General features: G+C 35.1%; 1 protein-coding gene across 1 annotated transcript; it reads left to right on the top strand.

Annotated features, from left to right (window-relative positions):
* Positions 1 to 3424: 3424 nt before the first annotated feature.
* Positions 3425 to 5011, top strand: LOC139981349 (fibrinogen-like protein A). The gene is made up of 3 exons (XM_071993688.1): positions 3425 to 3508; positions 3720 to 3981; positions 4758 to 5011. The coding sequence occupies exons 1-3, from the start codon at positions 3485 to 3487 to the stop codon at positions 5009 to 5011; spliced, it is 540 nt and encodes a 179-aa protein (XP_071849789.1). The 5' UTR covers positions 3425 to 3484.
* The last annotated feature ends 6662 nt before the right edge of the window (positions 5012 to 11673 follow it).

Genomic DNA, 11673 nt, shown 5'->3' on the forward strand with positions numbered 1-11673 from the left:
AACACATTTATGCAAAAGCCTCTCAAAGACGTTGTGCAAGTGAAAAGTAGAACAATCATAAGTTGCAACTAAAAGCAAGATAGGAAACAAACATATGATATAGTAACATTTAGTGTAGACATATATGAGGCTGTCTAAGAAATACTGTTGTGGGTGGGTGGGGGACAAACTTACTTGGAGGTAAAATACTAAGATTGGGGGGGGGGGGATTGGGGGCAACATACTAGCTCTCACAATTATATATGTTGCACGAAGCCGACGTTGCTGACGCACATGCAACATTAAATCATACGACACGGGGTCCCGTTTAATATCCCTGATGGGATCAGGGCAAAGCATTGTAAGGGGTTACAGAAGAAAAGTGCCTTGGAGTCTTTCGATTTTACCTTTTCCGGATAATTTTGAACATTGTGAAACTTTGTTATCAAGAATGTTATGGATACTACATGGCGCCTACTGTACCTGGTGCAATTTTTCACAGGTAAAATACCAATACCGCGATATTGGTGCATGTCAGGAATATTATAATTAATAATTTGTTCTTTGTTGTTCTTATTGGACAACCTTTATTGTGTCTCCTTTTAGATCACCAAGCAGTGAATCATAAACTGTTTCAAGTGTTTTACGGACATTTTTTGTACTTTTAAATTGTTATTTTTTCTATAGTAAATAAGGGATCAACAGAGATGATTTAACGTGAGGTTAATTAATAAAGCACGTGAAAGCTGTAGTACGTCAGTATGTTACAAATTTAATAGATTAATCTTGAGCCAAGTGACCATTTAACAATATAATAACACTTATAAGCACGATAGTACTAATCATCATAATCATTAACGAGGACTGGTGGTTAGAAAATCATTACAGAGTAGCATATCATGTTCATGCAAGAACAAAAACGAACTAAGTGAACTCGTGTCTCCAACATGGTCTCTTTACAACGAAAGTTGATGTGTTCTATAAATTCCTCACGGTTTTGTTGCAATAGTGTACCTATAATACAATTTTAAGAAGTACTGAATCGCAAAGTCACCAATTTAAAATCTGTAATATCGAATTCAAGGAATATAAGTTTTTAATTATCTCCAATTGTCTGATATTTTAATTTGGTAACAGAAGAGTGGATGACAAACTGATGATAAATGAGCTTGTTCTACTTTATTATATTGTTATCATTATCCATACAGATAATTAATCATTTACTACCAAACATTTATGTGTTGATGGAATTTCAAATTACAGGCAAGCATCTAAACTGTATCACAATTAAAGCTAATCCACTACTAGAGAGGAATATTTTCTCTGTATTATAGTAGGTGTTATGTTGTCTCCAGTAAGAAATTCACTTTCCCATTAAAATTTGATCCACAATTCAATATGGGTTCGTAGCTACTGTTTTGTTACAGCGGGAGCAGCAGTGGCCGCTGAATTAATGGAACTAATATCACATATACTGTAGGTTATATCCTAGTGGATGTGCATTTTTGAAGAGGAAACCCCTCACTTAACAGAATAAGATAATTTTCTTCTGTGTTAGTCTTTGAATGTAGGTGTATGCAGCATGTCCTTCCAATGAACAATGTCCTTTCAATGAACTTAATAATCATGCCAAAAGAAAAAAATGGTATCATATTAAATTTTAATGTAATAACTGACTGTTAACTGTAGTCTTTAATTCCATTGTAAACACCACTATATATAGTTGAAATTAACATTGCTTTGTCAAACATGTCTATGGAAACGTCAACATCCCAACAACGATCATGAAGGTTGCAATGTATTACACATTTACTCTCATAGGCATGAACGACAACAAATTTATAATTGCTGGCTAAGTTCTTACAATTCATCATTGTAACCCATCCACTTTGGAAAACATGTGTGCACACTGACTGGCCGGCCAAGGCCTTTTTTGTTGTTGAACTGAACTATGTATGTACGCTATCCAATATAACTGATGTATGTTCATTGAATGCTTCAACGTTAAGGAAATGTTGTTATACGAGATATCTTCCTTTAACTAAGTTATTGATTACCATGTTGTTATTAATGCATATCTATTCTGGATGACCACTTCAATCAAGCCAGCCCATGCCCAACTAAAAATCAGACAGAAAATCCGTAGACACCTGCCGTGTTGTGGTACAAAACAACACTTGAAAACATTATTCCCTGAATCTGATCGCACTCATAAACTGCACGTTTGTAAATAATCTAATTCAACAATTAAGCCAGGTATTTCGTAATTGACTTAAACATATTTTATGTTCTATCAATTTAATAATTACTGATAGGCGTGTCGATTTGATGGCATTATGCGATAACGTAGTCCATATGTTAATGTTTTAATGTATGCTACCATCACAAAGGCTTTAACATATCCACGCAAACTTGAACAAGTGTGGGTTATCTCACATCATTCGTTCTGCACACTTGACGAATGAAGTAAAATACTTCATAACGGAAGATGAAAATAAGAAACAGAGTCCGGGTTTTTTACAATAATGTAATGTATTATGCCATACGCCACGGAACTTACTATTACATTTCATTATACTTGCAGAAAGTAGACCCATATAGTGAAGAAATAATGATTAAAAAACAAAAATCAATAATACAACGAACTTTAAAGGCATGTCATACTTTCATATACATGTTTTTGCAAGTTACTGTCATAACGGCATTATGATTATATTAATTTTGGAAAATATACGAAGACAATTGTGGAAGAAACCCTTTCTTCTAACTTCCTTTGTCCAATACTACTCAGCAGCGTTCATGAGGAAACTTTATTCTGAAGGATCGATAAAATCCCCAAAAAGAAAAACAAAAGCGGAATAGAAGTAAACAATTTTAGGAATAAAACAGGTCTCGGCGTTCGTCTCTACACATATGAGTTGTATTAACAGACGCTTTTTGCATCTTTCTTCTCTTTTCGATGGTACGAAGGCAGATTGTGTGGTTGATGCCCAGTTTACTTCGAATACCTTAGTCCATAATGGTTGGTTGAGGGTATGCGAATACCAATAGCTATGATACGATACGAGTGAATGGACGGACTCAATACGAATCTGGTACCATGTATATACGTATTCCCAAGTTCTATCATTATAATATTATGTGTTTCTGCAGTAACGAAGAATAGTTATTGGCTGAGACAGAATTACAGATTAAATCTCAGGTGAAATCTCAGTCGGTTAAGAATAGAGACTCCTATAGATCTTTAACTGCTAACATAATCAATGTGATGCTTCCAATCTAAAATATTATCAATGAAATATCCAAGAAGTTAGCAACATGAGAAAACTTGATATAATTGTGGAGCATGGGTATTAAGTCCCTTGCAACTAGATAGGATGGACCTTTTGCGAATTGAAAACATCACAGGACAGGTCTTTTTGACATTAAGTGAAAGCTTGTTAGCCTTGTGTATGAAATAAAACCTACCAATTGGACTGGTCTTCCGTTTGAGGTTTACTGCGATATGACCAATGGAGGAGGCTGGACGGTAAGTCGGTCACAGCAATTTTAGAATGTGACATTTACATTAAACTGACTGTTCCAAGTAAACCAAGTTTAAAAAAGTCATACTTTTAAGAGGAAAAGGAGAGTTAAGAATATTTGTAATGTGATTATTAAATCAAGTGTTTTATTCTTACATTATAGTCTGCTCTTAAATACGTTTGGATCTTTTGTTTATATCATTTACACATTTCTAGGTATTCCAGAGACAAATGAATGGCGCTCAAGATTTTGATCTGTATTGGAGTGACTACAAAGCAGGCTTTGGTAATCTAAGTGAGAACTTCTGGCTTGGAAACGAGAAGATCTACAGCTTGACAAAGCAAAGACGATATGAGCTGCGAATCGACATGATTAATGTTAACAGTGTTCCATTGTACGTCGTATATGATTCCTTTAACATTACCGACGAATCACAAGAATATACTCTACGGCTTGGGAAATACGTTGGGGATGCAGGTATGTGTCAAACGTCCCCATTAGAAAAAATGCCTTATAAAATTATGGAATTGAGCTTAACGGTTTGGAGCTAACTATTTGTCTCTGAAAAAAAAACTGGGAGGGTAATTTATTTGCTTGATATAACTTGAGGAGCTTATTAAGCGTATTGAGCAGAAAGTGTAAGTACATAATCCCTGTATGTTTGGCTTACTATTGTTGCATTTATTTGTCGCATTTCCTTAGAATAGTTTTCTTATGATCAAAACTAGTGCAGTTTAATAGATATAAATGGCGTATGTGCATTTTTTCTTATTTCATAACGTGCTTCACTTTAAACTATAAATTACCATAAAGAACACCGACTGAAGGTTTCTTCTGATGTAAGCCACAACTTCCCGCCATCTTTCAATAAAAGTAAAATAGAACTCTCCATCCGCCTCTAATCATACCGTATTCTTTTCAAAATTGTCTACAAAATAAACTGAACAATGATTATATTAACACAAAATAAGACGGAATTGTTATTGCTTGCGTAATCAACATTTCAGTATAAATAGTACCAAGGTTTTGTGATTGTCTTTCACACAATTATCACTTTACTGGCTTGACTGATTCATTCTCCACGATTTAATTCTCGTTTCTCTTTCATATCATTTTGGCTTTAATCTATTTTTAAATTGTTCCAATTCAACTGTGAGACTGTTTTAATCACACCACAACTTATAACGGTGGTACATGTAATCATATATTTCATTCTAGTCGTCTGTATTTTCTTTTTTCTTACATGCAAACAGATGACGAGTTATCCTACCAAAATAACTTCCCTTTCACTACAAGAGACAATGTTAACGATGGTATCGACTACTCTTCTTTCGACTACTCTTCCCTTTTCTTCGACTTAGGTGTTCAAGTTCAAGGTGGATGGTGGTACATGAGATGGCAAGATGGCGATTTCCCTTCTCTTAACAGCCCCTATGGGACTGACAAGAAGTTTTGGGGGAACAAAGTAATCCATTATTCAGACATGAAAATCCGGGCAATCGCTTGATTAATCAGATAATAAAGCGATCATTAATTCAATGAGAACATCAGACCTTTTACATGCCCGCTAAGGCGGGTATTAATTAAAACTGTAGGCTTTGTTATTTGTGACCTTCTTATATCATTTTTCATCTGCGGTAGTGGGATTTTTCTTTACAGAAATAAAAGTGATCCTTTAAAGTGATTATGGTAATATATGTGCTTTCCTTTGCAGTTGAGAACACACTTGAATAAGTAAATTGTCATGACATCTCTATTATTGCTGTATTTCATGTCGTGCGTTTCTCTTACCTTTCATACTGTTGACTTAATAGCGTGTGTTGATTTGGTGAGTGAAGGTGTGTGTATTTGTGATTAAATACAATTAAAGGAAAATATAACTTGGCATATTTTACTTTAAAGTGGTCGAATATCTCTGCCATTTCCTACTGACGTTTACTTTCTTAAGTTGATCAAATCAAATGTTTCTGGCTTTTTACAAACTTTCCCCCTATACTTTATTCTGTTTGTAGCTTTCCATACCTTATGTGTATGGATTGATCTAAATCCTTTTAAGACGCAACTTTTGCTAAATTAACTATTGGTTATTTGATATGTTTACTATATAGATATTAAAGAATATTAACTATTTGATTATCGCTGATTGGTTTTAAGTATTAATGCTTGTTTCTTACCACTATTCTCATTTCCTTAATCTTTTCTTAGTTATGGCTCTTGACCCGTTAAACTATTGTCCAAACTATTCCAGATTATAACTCCAGAATTGATAAAAAGTCGATGAGTCCTCTCGGAAGTGAACATAATTTGTACGGAAATTTGGACAAAAGCGTGTCTTATGAATGTCTTATACAAAGATAGTAATCATCAAATTTAGAAGGCAAAAGTCTATTGACATATTTATACATGAATAGAGCGACTTGGTGTTTGTACATGTCGAAGATATTTAAGATTTTTAAGTTAAAAATACTCTGAGCACGATAGCTAGAATTTGTAATCAGTCTGAAGGCTTTCTTCTGTAAAGTAAACAGGCAATTAAGGTAAGATGGATATGTGTTTCCCCAAATGATGTTGCAGTTAGACAGCTTTGAATTAATGAGGGAAACGTTAAGTGTTTTAAGTGTATGCGTTGGTACAAAAAGCGACTTTTATGAAGTATTCCACTAATCATTGAGATTTGGGAGCATAGACTGTTAATATGATACATCAGGTGAGATTTGAGTCAAGAAGAATACCTAAACATTTAATTTTTTCAACAAGAGTAATATCACCATTATCAATAAATACGTTAACTGTATCAACCTTTCGATGAAAAGGACGATAATCGTTAAATTTGTTTTGCTTAAACTTAAAGACAACTTATTTGCTTAAAACCAGTATGATACAGAACATAGTTCAGGGTTAACGACACGAGCAGCAAAATGAATATCACTGTGCTTGAAATGAATACTTGTGTCGTCTGCAAAGAGTGTAAAGTTAAGGATAGAAGCACAGTTTACACAAGTCATTTATGTAGATAAGAAAAAGTAGTGGTCCAAGTACAGAACACTGTGGGACGCCGCACCTCACTTGTACAGGTCTTATACGTTTGATCATTAATGCGTACAACCTGTTCTCTCTTGAGAAGATAGTTTCGAACCAATTATATGCAACCCCAAGGATTCCATAATAGCTAAGCTTTTTTAGTAAAATTTTATGGTTGACAGAGTCGAACGCTTTAGAAAGATCTAAAAACACACCAATAGTAAATTCATTGTTATTGAAGCCATTATCGATGTACTGGACTTTATCTGCTGCCGCCATATAAGTGGATAGATTCTCACGAAAACCAAACTGACGTGATGAAATGATATAATTCTTGTCTAGGAAGTACGTGAGTTTCTTATACATGGTTTTCTCGAGAACTTTAGAAATTGTAGAAAGAGTCAAGATTGGTCGGTAGTTGCAAAGCGTTTTAAAAACAGGCGGTATTCTAGCAACGATCATACTACAAGGAACATTATCACTTGACAGAGAAAGGTTGCAAATATAGGTGAGCGGTTCAGGAAGATTTTCTCAAGTACGAAGTACATTGAAAGTTATACCGCCAGTCCCAGCCGCTGAACCTTTTTCAATTTCTTAAAGATTGAAGAAATTTCCGTACAGTTTTTTTGGGAAGTAAACATAGTATTAGGATCCAAATTATTTTAGAAAACGAGTGAAGCCGACATTACTATCTTCAATGTGCCCGACTAAGTTCAGACCGAAAACAGAAAAATAATCGTTAAAGCAATTATCAACGCTTAAATCTGTTAAAAAATTTTCTGGTCGAATTGTTTCGACCATTTAGTTCAATTATAGTTCTTCAGGTTTCCTTCTGTTGAATTTTATTTCCATTGAGCAAATTGCTATAGTAACATATTTTTTTTCCTTTATAGCAAATGATATAATAATCCCATTGGTATTCCAAGGATTGCGCTTGCGTGATCCATGGACGACAGTACTTTTAAGACAATGTTTGTTGTAGATCTCACTTACTACACCAACAAAGGAATTACAAGCATCATTTACATCTGTTTTTGTGTACAGCTGATGCCAGTCGTTGAGATCAGAGGAAATCATATTACAATTACCCCTCGACATATCCCTTTTCATGACATAACTGGTAGTACCGTGTAAGCAATTTGAAGAATTGAACGCAGCTGAGGATAGAGTAAGTAAAGGATCAGTGAGAATAAAAGGTACTTGCGCTTTGAATTAAGGAAGTGTCCTGCCAAGGTGTAGGCTCTCAGAGATAAACAAAAAAGAGACTCGGTATTCCGTGGGCTTATCTTCTTCGGTTGTTGGGTTGGGCTCAACGTACAGGACTCCATTAATAAATAACTGGCCGTTCCTGAATCTTGGACGCTTCCCGTCACGAAACGCAGTATCAAGCTTTTTTTCTGAAGTCCTCGTGTGTTAGATCTTATGTTATAAAGTAGTTGGTCCCTTGAAGAACACGTCGGTCCTTTAGTAATAATAAGTTGTTGTTGAGGGCGAATTAAGAATTTAGATATAATATGACGATGTTGAAATGTTTGAACTGTTTGACCTCACCGATTGGATCTTCAACTTGAATAACGCTCTGCCTTTAGATGGGCCTCTGAGATTGACTTCAGGTTTTCCTCGTTTCGCTTTTGCAATGCTCTATGTTCAGTTAGAAATGCATCCATATCTTTCCTCAGTTTGTCTGCTTCGGCATCCATTTTGGTTTGCTATCTTCGATTTCATCGACTGAGCTCAAAAAGCTTGTACTTTGCTCTAGGTGCCTTTGCATTTTTTCCAAGTTAGTTAATCTTTCTTTCAATTCTTGCTGGTTAGAAAGTATAGTGTCTACTTTACCATTGACTTTCCGGCATGCTTTGTCCATTGAATCATAAAGCTCTCGTATGTGTGAATCCGGTGTAGTATGTATGTCTGAATAGGCTCCGTTACGTAGTATGGGAGGCGTGACGTCGGATTATTCAGAAAGCCGCCGTACAAATCTGCTAATGTTTATCTTTATGAAAGTTCTTCGTTTATATACTGCTGCTTTTGTTTTTTCTTCAGACATCGATCCATGTAATTTGAGAACATGCGGTAGCAACACTATTCTAAATTCTGACTTTTTGAGAGCCGAAGTTTCAACACAGTCACAATGCAAGCTATATATTATGTTCTTGTCAGAGATCAAAGATCAGAGATGTTGCCGTAAAATTACGAAATATTTCCTCATATTTCACACTTCTACACCTACTTTCTTTGTAAAATGAAAACGGTAACGAATTTAATTTTTGGTTAAATAAGAAAGATGTTTTGATTTTTTTTGGTGGGGGGGGGGGGGGGGAGCGGCGACTTTTCACCGTGCCCTTAAGCTACAACATTCAAATGAATTTAATTGTAATTTTAGCACAAACGAGGACCCCAGTTGAAGTTCGTACGAGAATATAACTACTTAATCTCTCATATAACAACTTCTTTTTACTTCTTTTATATATAGTTTTGATTCATAATTCAATCTGGATTCTGATAAATATTGTTTTGTTGCAGCGGTAGCGGCAGTGGCAGCTGAAATAATGAAAATAATATTTAATACAATATCTGTTACATCCTAGTGATAAACATTTTTGTAGAGGAAACCCCCACTTTATCCAAATAAGATAAGCGTCTTCTGTGTTAGTATTTGAATGTAGGTGTATGCAGTATGTCTTTTCAATAAACTTTAAAATCATGCCGAAAGAGAAAAAAAAGTTGTATCATATTGTTTTCAATGTAATAACCGACTGTTAACTGTTTTATTTAGTTCCATTCTGCAAACGCTACTAAATATTGAAGCTAAAAATTCTAAATACTAAATATTCAAATCAACATTGCCTTGTCAAACATGTCTAACAATTCGCCAACATCCAAAAAAAAACCCATGAAGATTAAAATGTATTACACAATTACAAATACAGACATGAACGGATATAATTGATGGTTTAAATACAATTCATCATTGTAACCCATCCACAACGTTAAGGAAATGTTTGAACGAGATATCTTCCTTAAAATAAGGTATTGAAAACCATGTTGTTATTAATGCATACCTATTCTAGATGACACCCCCAATCAAGCCAAGCCCTAAAAACACACAGAAGATCCACAGACACCTGCCCTGTGGTTGTACAAAACTACACTTGAACAAAATTAATCCCTGAATCTGATAAAACGTTTTGTAAAATTCAACCATAACCCAGATATTCCATTTTTTTACTTATTCGACGTATTTTATGCATCGATCAATTCATTAATTACTGACAGGAGTGTCTATTTCATGGAATTATGTGGTAATATGTTGTCCGTATGTCACATGTTTCAATGTATGTTACCTTCATAAAGGCTCAACATTTTCATGGGAACTTGAACAATTGTGGGGGACCCCACATCATTCTGTTCACATGACGAATAAAATAAAATACCTCATAACGGAAGATGAAAATAAGAACCAGAGTCCGGTGCTTAAACAGTAATGTAATGTATTATGTCATACGCTACGGAACGGCTAAATGAGAAAAACTACTCCGAGAATATTTTACACTAAATATTACATGCCACTTATACTTGCAGGAAGTAGACCAATTTTAGTGAAGAAATAATAATTTAAAAAAATATAAATACTTAATAATACAATGAACTATGAAAGGCAAGTCAATATTTTCATATACATGTTTGTGAAGTTTTTGTCATAACGGCATTAAGATTATATTAAATTTGGAAATCTATCGCACGCTTCATTTACTACGAAAACAATTGTGAAAGAAATCTTTTCTTCTAACCTTCTTTGTCAGGATTTTTAGAAAACTTTTCAGCCGCGTTCATGAAAAAAAAATATTGTGAAGGATCGATAACATCCCCAAAACAGGAAAAACGAAAAGCCAATAAAGCGGAGTAGAAATAAACAATTTTAAGAATAAACAGGTCTCAGAGTACTTCTCTTTACATATAAGTTGTATTAATTATTATGCATCTTCAGGTTATCAATGGCTACACACATAACAACTTTCTTCTCTTTTTGATAGTACGAACTTATGTAGATAGTGTGATTGATCGCCAGTTAACTTCGAATGCCTGAGTACGAGTACAAGTATGTATGTATTGTATGTATTTTAGATCCTCCTGCAAGCAGGAACTTGCGAAGAAGCTATCATTGGCACAACACAACATGTCAAAGCCGCAAGCTGACCGAAGTCAGTCTCTTAGATTCATATTTAACGTCCATGATTATGAATTGTCAATAGTCAACAACTCTGTAACTGGACGAAATACATTAATCTTGGAGTGACTCGAACTCGGGACCTTATGATTGAAAGGCACCGGCGTTAACCACTGAACCAACGCTCCTGAGGGGCGGGGGGGGGGGTGCAAATACCAATAGCTATGTCACAATGCGAATGAGGGCACGGACTCACTACGAATCTGGTACCATGCAATTGTGTAATCCCAAGTTCTATCATTTTAATATTATCTCATCATTTTCAAGATCTATAATGTAAAGCAGACATTTTGGTGTATATAGGTCTAACAAACCGAACATTACATCTCGCCTGTCCTCATAGTGTCATACTTTGAAGAAAAAAAGTATCTGAGTAAGAACTGTCTGAGAAAACAAACGTCCCCCTCCCCCTACACTATGTAGCCACACGGGAACAGGCTACAGTGGACTATAAAACAAATAAGGCGGGAGAAAGACAGGAAAGCATATGAATACTTAATAGACAACAAAAGAGCTTTGTGACAAGTATTAAAGTTAGCAATGGTATGTGTAGACTTGAGACGGTCACTTAAAGCTAAAATCTCATATATAAGGACAGATACAATGCTGAGTGGCATTTAAACGATTTAAAGGAGTGCTAGGAGAGGACCAAGAACTGTCTCCGGGGCCCGTCACAGACAACACTATATTTAGCTTTGAAGCGTGCTTATTGGGCACTACGTACTGATTATAATTGATAAGGGAATTTATAAACCATTCGTTAGTAGCCCTCTTACCCAAATATGTATCAAACTTAGAAAGTAGAAAACTATGATCCAGGGTGTCCAAAGCCTTCGAGAGATAAGGAAAATAGCTTTGACAAAATGACCTTTTTCGAAAGCGGATGAAAGAGTTTTGGTGTACAAAAGGAGAGCTTGAGA

The sequence above is a fragment of the Apostichopus japonicus genome, chromosome 15 (genome assembly GCF_037975245.1).
Source record: "Apostichopus japonicus isolate 1M-3 chromosome 15, ASM3797524v1, whole genome shotgun sequence".
NCBI lineage: Eukaryota > Metazoa > Echinodermata > Holothuroidea > Aspidochirotida > Stichopodidae > Apostichopus > Apostichopus japonicus.